We start from the raw sequence: 13,456 nt of genomic DNA, 5'->3' as shown, positions 1-13,456 counted from the left end.
TGACTGGAATATGGGGCTATTTTTAGGATTAGGGATTATGGGTTAGATCAGGTTCATGTTAAATTAAGGCCTAAAAGTTATTTTATTGAGATTAAGGTTAGAATAATGGTACGGGTTAGGTTAGGGATAGAGAACATGGATATCTGGGTCAGTATTAGGTCTCAGGCTCCCACAAGGATAGAAAGACACAAAATAATGTGCACATTCAGATATACCAGAACATGTTTATTTTTATTTTGGGTTGTTGGCAGGAGAATGCACTTTCTTTCAGGCAGCTATGTACAGACAAATGCTTCCTGGTTGAGCAGGCAGTGTGGAATAAATTTGTTTTATACATTCTGGTGTATATTCTCTTTGTCTCTCTCCTTTTCTCTCCATCTTTGCCTTTTTTTGAGTGAGCCAAAATCTTTCCGTAAGTTGTTGCAGGGGAGAAGTGTTATGACTATTCTCAATTTTCTCAAAAGGTAGAAGATATCATACAATAAGTTTTCATCTGACTGAAGGTAGACAAAACAGAAGTGGTTGTCAAAAAATGGTGTTGCTAAATTCAATTAAAACAATAACAATAAATAATAAGTAATATATAATACAGCCCTACCAAGTCAGTGACATTCATTAGCAACCAATACATTTAACCAGTCACGAAATCACACCTGAGGTAAAATGTGTATCTTAAGGCTGGTCTACAACGTGTAAAGATCTTGTGCCTGGGTGTACCTGGGTTTGCCTGGGTGTGCATGGGTTTGCCTGGGTGTACCTGGGTTTGCCTGGGTGTGCATGGGTTTGCCTGGGTGTGCATGGGTTTGCCTGGGTGTGCATGGGTTTGCCTGGGTGTGCATGGGTTTTCCTGGGTGTGCATGGGTTTGCATGGGTGTGCATGGGTGTTTGTGCATGGTGTCTTTTTTTAACAGCATACTCCAAACACTATACTACAGTGTATTGCAAACACACAGTGAATCCAAACCAGCCCCTCTGCCCATTGCACATGATAAGAGTGTTCTTCATTGTCAAGTGTTTATTATCGGGTGACTTCCATGAAATTCAAATGAACAAATTCCTCTTGTTGTTTTTGGGTAAATAAACAGTAACAAGTAAACATTTAGGGACAGTTTTGCAGACACGGATGAAGCCTAGTCTAGGACAAAAACAATCAAGTTCATTAGATACCAGCCCCTAATGTACGATAGTTTTACGTGTCAAGTCTCAGAAATAAACGTTTTTATATATGTATAATATTGTACATATCATATCATGTAATTGCTCAGGCTTAAAAATTATGTGGAGTCTAATGGGATTCAACTTTGCTCATGAAGTTGTGCTCTTGTTGGAAGGTGCTACCAGCGGGTCAAATTATCCCCTACCAACTTAATCATAATCACTCCCAGCTTTGGAACACATATTATCAATGTTCTGCAAATATCAAAAAATATTCATCCCTGCATTGCTTTGAGTGCGGTTCCAACATTGGGGTTCCAGGACAGAGAAAAGCTTTGGTAGGGCTGAATGGTAGCTGCCCTCATGGAGACACAGAGGTGGAGAGAAATAATAAGCAAAACTGAATAAATAGTAAATATAGTATGGTTACATTTTATTTTCTCTGTTAAACCTACAAAGTGACTTTGAAAGCAGAAATTAACCTATGTTGTGTTTTTTGTTATTGAGTGGGGATATCTCAACATTCTATCGATTGTCAACTGGTATCGTCAAAATAGCTAAACTGAGCAGAGCTTGGTTAAAGCCATGGATGGGAGAACAAAGGCTTAACAGTAATTAAATCAACTCTCCAGTAGATGGTACTGCTCAAACTAGCCCATTTATTGACATACCAAGAATGTATCTGTATGTACATTGTTTTTTTCTTACTATACATTGACTAAAATCATGCTCTTTAAGGAAATCATTTATTTTGTAGAATGTGTATTGTCAGATTATATACATAATTATTTATTATACAGTATAGTCATATTTTGATTGAAATATGCAGTACTGAACACACCGATATATGTCAGAAACACATTTATTTGGGTTTGTCATACATGACAGATAAGTTAAAACATGTACCCATTCTCTCTCTTTAAAGAAAAACATAATAACAGATACCTTCTAGACATTGCATTGAATGAGAAGACTACTGTCAGGTTCGGTACCCCACAGAAATTGTTAGTGAGAGTTTTATCAGCGTTTAATCAAAGAACAAGATGGAGATGCCATCTCTGGTTGCTAAGTCGCTGGTAAATTTGAGTTTTCCTCTATGCATTGCATTCTATGGGAAAAGATTATAACATGTCATAGTGTTGACAATGGGGGGGCATGGCATTTATTGAATACATTCCATTCAATAAGTGGCAAATGTGCTTCATACTATTGATACCTAAATAAATGCTACATGGACATTATATTTAAGTGAACACATTGCAATAATGGTCATGAGCTTTGGGTCATGACCGAAAGGACAAGATCCCGGATACAGGCGGCCGAAATGAGCTTTCTCCGCAGGGTGGCTGGGCGATCCCTTAGAGATAGGGTGAGAAGCTCGGTCACCCGGGAGGAGCTCAGAGTAGAGCCGCTGCTCCTCCACATCGAGAGGGGTCAGCTGAGGTGGCTTGGGCATCTGTTTCGGATGCCTCCGGAACGCCTTCCTGGGAAGGTGTTCCGGTCCCGTCCCACCGGGAGGAGACCCCGGGGAAGACCTAGGACACGCTGGAGGGACTATGTCTCCCGGCTGGCCTGGGAACACCTCGGTGTCCCCCCGGAAGAGCTGGAGGAAGTGTCTGGGGAGAGGGAAGTCTGGGCATCCCTGCTTAGACTGCTGCCCCCGCGACCCGGCCCCGGCCCCGGATAAGCGGAAGAAGATGGTATGGTACATTGCAATAAATTGAGCAAATACAATGCATTAAACATGTATTGACTTAATGCTGTGAGTTGTCTCACACTATTGATGCCTACAGTAGAGAAAAGGCTTCAAGGATGCTGCAGCAGACGTGGACAAACTCAGGCCTGCAGGACGTATCTGACTGCTGAGCTATTAGTACAACTGGCCTTTATCTGGCTTATGTAAAGTTCAACAAAGAAAGCCAAAACAACATGTACAAATGTTTATGTCCCTATGAATGGTATAATAACTACCCTTTTTCTGTAAATATTGACAAATCATGATTATAAAATAGAGCATTCCTCCAGATATGCAGGTGGTAAGAGATGTACTGATCATTTCAACCAGGCCTCTAAGCCTGAGCAGCAGAACTCTGACTGTTGTTGCCTACCCAAAAGTAAGCTTCTGGACGCACCATATTGGTCCTCCCGAGTAACGCAGAATATACAGGCCAACCAATAAATGTCTTTGCAAATCTCAATATAATAGTTTACTTACATTATAAGTTTGCGTTGTATTTTATGCTGTGGTCTTGTATATTAGTCAGACCACAGGACAGTTTTCCACTTTGCCTCAGTCCATCTTAAATGAGCTGGCGCACAGAGAACATGGTGGCATTTCTGGATCTTGTTTACATTTTGTTTCTTCTTTTCATGGTACTGTTAACTTGCATTTATGGATGCAGCGACATACTGTGTTCACAGACAATGATTTTCGAAAGTGTTCCTGAGCCCGTGCAAGGATTTCCACTATAGAATTGTATCTGTTTGTAATGCAGTGGCCCAATGACTTTTAATTCCATGAGGGCCCAATGATCATGACCATCCAATATTGGTTTTCGGCCTTGTCCATTGCGTACAGAGGTTTCTCCAGATTCTCTGAATATTTTAATGATATTATGTATCGTAGTTTATGAGATCCCCAAACTCTTTTAATTTTACATTGAGAAAATGTTTCTTAAATAACAGTCTTTCACATAGTTGTGAACCACTCCCCATTTTTTCTTCTGAAACACTCATCTTCTCTATTATGCTTTTTTTAAATTCCCAGTCATGTTACTGAACTGTTGCCAATTGACCTAATTAATTGTGAGATGTTCCACCAGATTTCTTTTTTGCATTACACAACTTTTCCAGTCTTTTATTGCCCCGGTCCCAGCTTTTTTTTATGCGTTACTGGCATTAAATAGAAAGCATATATCTTTCAAAGAACAATAACATTATTCAGTTTCAAAATAGTTTTCTATTGAATATAGGGTTTAAATGATTTGCACATCTTTGCATTTATATTATTTGTTTTTATTTCATTTTACACAGCGTCCCAACATTTTGAGAAATGGGGTTGTAGTTTCAGATTTAAAATATTTTTGGTATTGAAGCTGTGCTGAATTCAGATGTATTGAAGATAATGTGATGTGCATAAAGGCAGACATGGCATCTCTCTAAATAACCTTGGGTTGGTGGACAGAGTTTCCAATAGAATAACATTAATGTTTAACAAAATCCTAGGCAGCACATCTCCAATTGAAACCCTTCATTTCAGATGCCAATTGCACAATTTTACTTTTACCAAAAGTCTACAATTAGAGTTAGCAGTATAAAGACCTTCCCAGCACTGGGATTCAACTTAGCAATGCTTTGCCCAACTTGCCGGATGCTGGTTACCACTAGACTACCTGCCCCTTGTGGAAGATTTTGTAAATGTCTCATGACTGTTTTTGTTAGTTTTCATACCAAATGTAATCTAACATTTGTGATTCATATTATACTAGTGAAATTGATTAATTCTGTGAATATACTTATCTAGGCATGAACAAAACAGCTACATACATGGGTCACCAATGACTTTTTGATGTCTGCTGATGATGGCATGTGCTCAGTCCTAGGACTCCTGGACCTTAGCGCCACATTCGACAACACTGATCACAACATCCTGTTAGACAGACTGAGGCTCTGGGTGGGGATTTCTGGTACAGCCTATAGAATGGTTTTCATCGTACCTGTCCAACAGGAGGTTCTGTGTTTCTGTGAATAACTATGTTAAATATGGTGTGCCCCAGGGGTCAGTCTTGGGACATGTTTTATTTTCCTTATATATGCTTCCACTTGGACATGTTATTAAGAAACACGGTGTCTCTTTTCATGTTTACGCTGATGACACACAGATGCACCTCCCTGTCAGATTCACCTCCCTGTCAGATGCTCCTCCCTGTCAGATGCACCTCCCTGTCAGATGCACCTCCCTGTCAGATGCACCTCCCTGTAAGATGCACCTCCCTGTCAGATGTACCTCCTTGTCGGATGCACCTCCCTGTCAGATGTACCTCCCTGTCAGATGCACCTCCCTGTCAGATGCACCTCCCTGTCAGATTCACCTCCCTGTCAGATGCACCTGCCTGTCAGATGTACCTCCCTGTCAGATGCACTGACCCTGGAATGCTGAGTACACTTGCCTTTGTCATGTCAAAAATGGATGTCAAATAATTTCCTCCAGCTGAACTCAATGGGTCATTGGGTCCCTGCAAATGGCAAATACTGCCATCTGCTGGTTCCAAAGTGGAACCCATCAAGCCTGTTGAAAAGAATCTTGGCGTCTGGTTTGACAGAAATGTAAGTTTCGAACAGCACACCACAAAACTTGTGCAAACGTGTTTTTACCATCTTAGAAATATATCAAAGAAACGATCACAGTATTAACTTTTAAGGACAGTGAGACCATTTTACATGCTTTTACCTCATCACACCTGGATTATTGCAACAGCCTTTTTACTTGTTTGACCCAAAATATATTGATGGACTCCAGACTGTACAGAAATCATCTGCCAGACTTTAACCAGAACCAAGAAACATGATCACATCACCCTTGGTTTTGCTTCGTTACACTAGCTCCCATATGTTTTAGAATAGACTTTAACATTTTATTGATAACTTTTAAGCCTCTTCATGGCCTCTCTCCATGTTATGTCTCTGACCTTTTAGTCCCATATGCACTGGCATGTACCTTGAGGTCTTAGGGCAGAGGTCTGTTGTCTGTTCCAGAGTCTCGACTGAAAACTAGGTCTTGACCTGGGCCCTGGAACAGCCTGCCCAAGGACATCAGGTCGGCTGAGTCAGTGAATCCTTTTAAGTCCCTTCTTAAAACATACTTTAATAGGAGAGGCTTCCTGATTTTAACTGACTTTGTATTTTTAAAAAGTCAGTTATATATATATGTTTTTTAATTTCTTAAGTAGTTTTTTTGCTTTTATCATGTATAGTATCTTGTTATTTGCGTTATGTGTATTTCATTGTCCTTGCATTGTGAAGGACTTTGTAACATGATCTCGAAATGTGCTCTATAAATAAAGATTATTATTATTATTATATTATTATAACAGTTCTGTCATAAGCACATTGTGTGAGAGGATACATATTGATGTCTCATCAGTCAGGCTAGTTGGAGTTTGATTAATTCACCTCAGAATCACAAGACGGGTACTGTGTAGCCAATCAACTAGAGACAAATTCCAATCTATGCTTCGCGGCATTACATTGTAAGACAGAGTGATCTACTCATGGCTCAAGATGATGATTATGGCATGACCTTTGAACCTGTATGCAGACCCTACAGAAGCATCTGTGTAGACAGTTCAGTGGTGGCATGTGATCAGACACACATGGTGGAGGTTAGGCAGGTATGGGTGAGTTGAATTAGACTGGTCAGATAGGCCTCACCAACGAACACAAAAGAGCAGACACAGAGTTTTGTTTTTCATCACACTCAGCTCTGGGTAATACCCATGTGCCACAGGTATTTGACCCTGTGCCACCCATATCGAATGTGTTGGCATTCTATTCTGACATCCATGATCACTGCACATTACCTGCAGAAAAGGTTCATAATATGGTAGCCAACAAAATATAGTTAGTAAGTATCCTTTTTCCATGCAACAAAGCCCTTGAAGTGATGATGTTTCTCCAAAATGTCATGGAGCATAAGACACTAAATTGAAAAAAAACTCACACTGATAACTCATCTGACGTTGTGCCACAGAATTTATCTTATATGCAAATCTTACTGCATGCATTAAGTAAATTTCTACATTAGCTGAAAAAATGTATTAGTTAAACTGATAAGCTTCCTGCTGTTTGTAGGAAAGTGAGTCAGTAGTGCCTTCCCCAGAACTCCCCAGAAGTGCCACTAACCAAACACATCTACAGTTCTGGGCCTTACATTTTCAACAGCAATATGTGGTGTTCCTTCAGCTTTTAGCACCAAAGTGTAACTGAAAAAAATCATCAAATATGAGTTACAGTTGTGCTCAAAAGTGTGCATACCCTTGGAGAAATGATAATATATGTACCATTTGTAAAGAATACATGAGTGAGCAGGCAAAACATGTCTTTTATTTCTTATGGGATTCACATTCAACGGTAGTTCATAACAGAATTGCACAATCATAAAACAAAACATGGCATCAAAGAAAAAAAGGAATTGACCCCTGTTCAAAAGTCTGCATACCCTTAATTCTTAATATTGTGTATTTCCCCCTTTAGCATCACTTTGTTTTGGCAAAATGCCTCCAGGTCATGCAAAGTCTTTGGTCGTCTTTCATGAACTGCACGTTTGAGATCTCCCCAGAATGGCTTGGTGACATTAAGGTCAGGAGACTGTGATGACTACTCCAGAACCTTCACCTTTTTCTATTCTAACCACTGGAGGGTCAACTTGGCCTCGTGCTTAGGGTTATTGTTGTGCTGGAAAGTCCTAGATCAGGGGTGTCCAAACCGTTACACGGAGGGCCGAGTGTCTGCAGGTTTTTGGTTTTTCCTATAAATTGGTTCCCAGTTCACACCTAAACCACCAGCTGAGGGTAGAAACTAACCAATTAGTAACCTAATTAGTCAATCAAGTACAAGGAGAGAGTGAAAACCTGCAGACACACGGCCCTCCATGGAATAGTTTGGACACCCCTGTCCTAGAGTGTCCCATGCGTAGCTTTCGTGCTGAAAAATGCAAATTGTCTGCCTATATTTTCTAAAACATGCTGCATTCATCTTGCCATTAATTTTCACAAGATTCCCTATGCCCTTAGAACTCACACACCCCCAAAACATCAATGAGCCGCCACCATGCTTCACAGTGGGGATGGTATTCTGTTCACTATAGGCCTTGTTGACACCTCTCCAAACATAGCGCTTATGGTTGCGACCATAAAGCTCTAATTTGGTCTCTTCACTCCAAATTACAGTGTGCCAGATGCTGTGAGGCATGTAAAGGTGTTGTCGGGCATATTGTAACCAGGCTTTTTTGTGGCATTGGCGCAGTACAGGCTTCTTTCTGGCAACTTGACCATGCAGCTAACTTGTGTTCAAGTATCGTTGTATTGTGCTCCTTGAAACAACCGCACCATCTTGTTTCAGAGCAGCCTGTATTTCTCCTGAGGTTACCTTTGGGTTTTAATTTGTATTCCAAACAATTCTTCTGGCAGTTTTAGCTGAAATCTGACCTTGGTTTGGTATCAAGAGCTCCCTGAATTTTCCACTTCTTAATAAGTGATTGAACAGTACTGACTGGCATTTGCAAGGTTTTGGATATCTTTTAATATCCTTTTCCATCATTTGGTATCAAGGAACCTAACATGCGTCAGGAAAGCGTTCCCTATACTATTACACCATGATGACACCAGGCAGGCTAGGTTAATGTATTCATGTTGCTTATGCCAAATCCTGGCCCGGCCATCAGCAGGATGCAACATGAACTGGGATTCCAGAGATCTGGTATCACATATGATTAGTCTTTTTCCAAAACATATGTGCTTTGCACTTTAAACCTTCTACAAAAAGCAAGTTTATAAAGTTGTCTATTCCTACAGCCCCTTGTTTTAGCCTCCTCCACACCTCCTGACCTGATTGGGACAGTCTTTTTATTGGCCACTATTTACATTGCCGATGTGCTTTGTTCGTGTTCATTTGTTCTCTTCGCTGAGTCAAGATGCCGTAGAAGGCGAAAAGATGTGTTCAACCTCCCCACATCTCTCGCATGCACCCCAATGTGTTCCACGACCTTCTGAGACCTCCCAAATGGAGCACTGAGTGAGAGATTGCCTTTAGACCTCAGAAGATGCCTGAAAAGTGTTTCACTCATTTACAAAATATATATTTTAATCTCTGATGCAAGAACTGTAGCCTATAAACACTCTTATTGCATTATAATATTCTGTGGGGTTACAGCAACACATAGCCTTCAAATATGTCAATAAGCTAGAAAGTCATACCTTGCCCAGTGTTTTTTTTACAATGCCCCATAACACAGTAAAACAAATCTACGGTTATTTACTCTGTATTCTATACAGTTTTACTGGACATAAAAACCTCACAGGTTCTCAACTGGCAGCTTTATTAAATAGTACCTGCAAAACACCAGTCTCAACATTAACAATGAAGAGGTAACTCCGGGATGCTGGCCTTCTAGGCAGAGTTGCAAAGAAAAAGCCATATCTCAGACTGGCCAATAAAAAGAAAAGGTTAAGATGGGCAAAAGAACACAGACACTGGACAGAGAAATATTGGAAAAAAGTGTTAGGGACAGACAAATATACGTTTGAGGTGTTCGGATCACAAAGAAGAACATTCATGAGATGCAGACCAAATGAAAAGATGCTGGAGGAGTGCGTGACGCCCTCTGTCAACCATGGCGCAGGCATTGTGATGGTCTGGGGAAGTGATGGTGGTTGAGAGGGAGATTTGTACAGGGTGAAAGGAACCTTGAAGAAGGAAGGCTATCACTTCAATATGGAACGCCGTGCCATACCCTGTGGACAGCGTTTGATTGGAGCCAATTTCCTCCAATAAAAGTACAATGACCCAAAGCACAGCTCCAAAATATGCAAAAACTATTTAGGGAAGAACCAGTCGCCTGGAATTCTGTCTGAAATGGAGTGGCCAGCATAGTCGCCAGTTTTCAACCCTTTGAGCTGTTGTGGGAGCAACTTGACTGTATGGTACGTAAGAAGTGTCCATCAAGCCAATTCAACCTGTAGGAGGTGCTTCAGGAAGCATGGGGTGAAATCTCTTTAGACTTCTTCAACAAATTGACCAATTGAATGCCAAAGGTCAGCAAGGCTGTAATTGGTGCAAATCGAGGATTCTTTGATGACATTTTGAAGGACAATCATTTTCAGTTAAATATGTCGTTTTCAATGAAAACATACATGAAATGTGTTTGAACAGGAAATATAGCAAAATTAATAGGATATATGGTCATTAACTGACCATATTTCCTTTTCATTTTGCTATATTTTCTTAGGAACTATGGTTATTGACTGACCAAAACCAGGTTATTGTGAGTTTTTATATTTTATTTGTCCCCCTCAAAGATTTCAGTTTGTTTTTCAATTGTTCATGTTATAGTTCACATTAAAGGTGGAAAAAGGTCTGACATGAGTTATCTTTGTCTCTTTCTTTTACATCACAATAACCTGCATTTTAACAGGGGTGTGTAGACATTTTATATCCACTGTAGCAGAAGTGATGCTATTTGACCAGAAAAAAAACGACATACAAGGTTTTGGACCTCACTCTCAACATTGATGGTTGCCCCATTACACCAAATAAATTTGTTTAGAACCTTGTTGATATCAAAATTTTACGCATATCCAAAACAGCACACTTTCCACAATTACAGAATTAGACAGCCAAGAATATGAAAAATGTGTCCATGCATGGGTTCCATCTAGATTAGAATATTGTTTCCGTCCTTTTCAGCTGCTTAGACTCTACTGTTAAAAGCCCACCGTTTGAGCTAAGATCTTAATCAAATTGAATGTGTAATGAATGACTTTGAGGATATATAAAGCTGGATAGCAGTCAGTCATTTTGTGTCTCTCTGCCTGGTTGGTTGGATGCTGACTGGAAGAGCAATGGGCTTTTGGGGATTGCTGTTTGCAGTTCTATCTGTCCATGATGCTGCAGGTGAGGTCAATGAAATTTTACTTCAGAGATTCTTGAAAGTCAGGCAGACAAACTTGCTTTATTTTACTAATGGGTCTACCTACGTTTTATTGCAATCTATGTTTTGAGTTTTTTTGAGTGGCTTTCCATTTTCTCATTGATAGCTAAGTTAGTACTGAGTATGTCAGGTGAAATAAAAAACATTTGGAGGTTCCAGTAGAGATACAAACTGTGACTCCTTCACCCTTCATCATCCCTCCCCAGGACTGTTTGTGCCCCAGGCTCGAAGCTCAATCATAGGGGGCGAAGAAGCTTACAAGGGCAAATGGCCGTGGATGGCCTACCTGAAGACCAGTTCTGCTGAGGGAAACACCTTGAATTGTGGCGGTTCTCTCCTTAATGAAGACTGGGTGCTCACTGCAGCACACTGTGTGGACCCGTAGGTGTCTTTGTTTGTCTTTTTAAACCAATGTATAAACAAAAAGGCCCTTTATTGATAATGTTTGTGTTTTTGTTTGCCTGTCTGAATAAATTAGCGATGACGTTGTTCCAGAGAAGTCCTACGTTTTGCTGGGCGTACACAGCCTAGAGGAGCTGGAGGACCCCGATGTGGTTGTTCGAGCCATATCACAAGTTGTCATTCACCCTGACTATAAGTTCTTGAGTAACGTTCCTGTAAATGACATTGCCTTGGTGAAGGTCAATCAGAGTGTGGCCTTGACAAAACTGGTTGGGCGTGTAAAACTGCCAGAAACTGATGACAATTTCAGCTCTGCGTCTGAGTGCTGGGTGACTGGCTGGGGTGAAACCACGGATGGCGGTAAGCTGTAGCACTGCAAAAACCTCATTTAACACACGACTATCTGGTCCTGCTACATTCCTGTATTCCAGGTCTCCTTCCATACATTTTATTGTATTCTCTCAATCCCGTAGTTTATTTTCTAGACCCATGTTGACATTCTCCCTGTCAATATATTACTCATTCTATCCCTGTCCTTCACTGTCATGCCATCCAGCACCACGCGATGGGATTCTGCAGCAGCTGAATATACCCATTGTTAGTAAGAAGGATTGCCTCAAAGTGTACCCGCACCTTTCCTCCAACTTCATGTGTGCTGGAGACAGGAAGGGTGGGATGGACACCTGTGTGGTAAGGCATGATTTCAAGGAACACAGTGCTGTGGAAAAGGATTTTCTCCCTTTGTAAACTGCTACATTTCTTTTGCTCTTCGATTTGTCAGTGAATATTTTCAGGTCTTCAACCAAATTAAAGTCTTGAACAAAGGGAACCTGAATGACACAAGAATTCATCTAAAAGGGGAAAAAACTTGTTCACAGTACTGTATGCATGCACACACACACACACACACACACACAAACATACATAGTCTTACGTGTGTTTTGTCTTGTCAACTTTTCAGGAGGACGCTGGTGGGCCATTGGTGTGTGTCTCTGCTGGTGAGTTTCTCCAGGTGGGAATCATAGGTTTTAGGCCTTCCTGTACTACAAGACACAACCCTGGACTCTACACCCGGGTGGCCAGCTACCTGGACTTCATCAAAGGGACCATTAACCCTGTCACGAAGGCTTTTGCTAAGGCCTAAGTAGTCCTGTTTTTCACATGAAACAGTCACATTTCTTTTAATCTATTTTTCACAGCTGAATAGAAAGAAAAAAAGTAAATTTTTGTGATTACTTAATGGACATTGATTTCCTTATCCTATATCAAAGAAAAATATATGGCAGCAACTCATGCATTGTTCTAGTTTACTTTTTGTAGCTACATTTTAGTCCTAAAGGATTATGACAAGAAGCACATGCATTGATCTCATAGATAAAATGAGGCTTTTATTCATCTATTTATAGGCTTGACTGTGACTTTAATCCTCTGATGATCCTTTAATAAACTCTGCAAGCATCAAGCTGTGTTCGTGTGTCTTTTGTTTAAACTGCATTTTGTGTGGCTAAAGTATATGGTCAACCTTAAAATAGTGTCTACAAGTGATTTTGCTTTTCTTTCAAAAATGTGACCAAAACCTTTTAATGGTAGTGTATGTTGTAAAAAACACTAAAATGTATTCCATATAGCCTTTTTGTTGTTGTTGAAATAATTTCTAAAAGTACTTCTTTAGATGAAAACCTAGAGTGCTCATCTTATAATTTCATTAGCATATTTATCCATATCCCTCAGGCTCAATATCTGCAGTATATACCACAGCCAACCTACATCAGCCAACCCCAGACCCAATCCCAGTTACCCACACACCCCAGCCCTGTTACATGCACAATATTCATAATTTTGCTCTGAACTTAAATATCAACCAAATACATTTACACAGTTCACTAGGTACACCACCCCACAGGGAGGCCTCATGCAAGCAAATACAAGCAAAATGATGGGGCGTAGAATGACTTAACTGAAAGCACAACTTGCATAACCCTGCCCTCAAAAAGTCTCAAGAGCTTTGCAGATCTGGAATCAGCAACAAACCACACTACTCAATGAAAAAGGAAGGAAAAAAAACATCAGCTTTGAGTGATTACACTACTGAAGGAGATATTTATCTGCAGTATATACCACAGCCAACCTACGTCAGCCAACCCCAGAGCCAATCACAATTACCCACACACCCCAGCCCTGTTACATGCACAA

General features: G+C 40.4%; 1 protein-coding gene across 1 annotated transcript; it reads left to right on the top strand.

Annotated features, from left to right (window-relative positions):
* Positions 1-10,713: 10,713 nt before the first annotated feature.
* LOC105030951 (tryptase-2) lies at positions 10,714-12,725 on the top strand. Its single transcript, XM_013131857.4, has 5 exons — positions 10,714-10,824; positions 11,068-11,242; positions 11,340-11,623; positions 11,820-11,953; positions 12,225-12,725. The coding sequence occupies exons 1-5, from the start codon at positions 10,755-10,757 to the stop codon at positions 12,405-12,407; spliced, it is 846 nt and encodes a 281-aa protein (XP_012987311.3). The 5' UTR covers positions 10,714-10,754; the 3' UTR covers positions 12,408-12,725.
* The last annotated feature ends 731 nt before the right edge of the window (positions 12,726-13,456 follow it).

The sequence above is a fragment of the Esox lucius genome, chromosome 11 (assembly GCF_011004845.1).
Source record: "Esox lucius isolate fEsoLuc1 chromosome 11, fEsoLuc1.pri, whole genome shotgun sequence".
In the NCBI taxonomy this organism is placed as follows: Eukaryota; Metazoa; Chordata; class Actinopteri; order Esociformes; family Esocidae; genus Esox; species Esox lucius.
Note: the sequence above shows the minus strand (reverse complement) of the source record. Positions and strands in the feature narration are given on the sequence as shown.

Coding starts and splice junctions, on each gene's coding strand:
- LOC105030951 (XM_013131857.4), top strand. CDS start 10,755: ATGCTGACTGGAAGAGCAATGGGCTTTTGGGGATTGCTGTTTGCAGTT. Junction 11,243..11,339: donor GCAGCACACTGTGTGGACCC/GTAGGTGTCTTT, acceptor TGAATAAATTAG/CGATGACGTTGTTCCAGAGA. Junction 11,954..12,224: donor GTGGGATGGACACCTGTGTG/GTAAGGCATGAT, acceptor TCAACTTTTCAG/GAGGACGCTGGTGGGCCATT.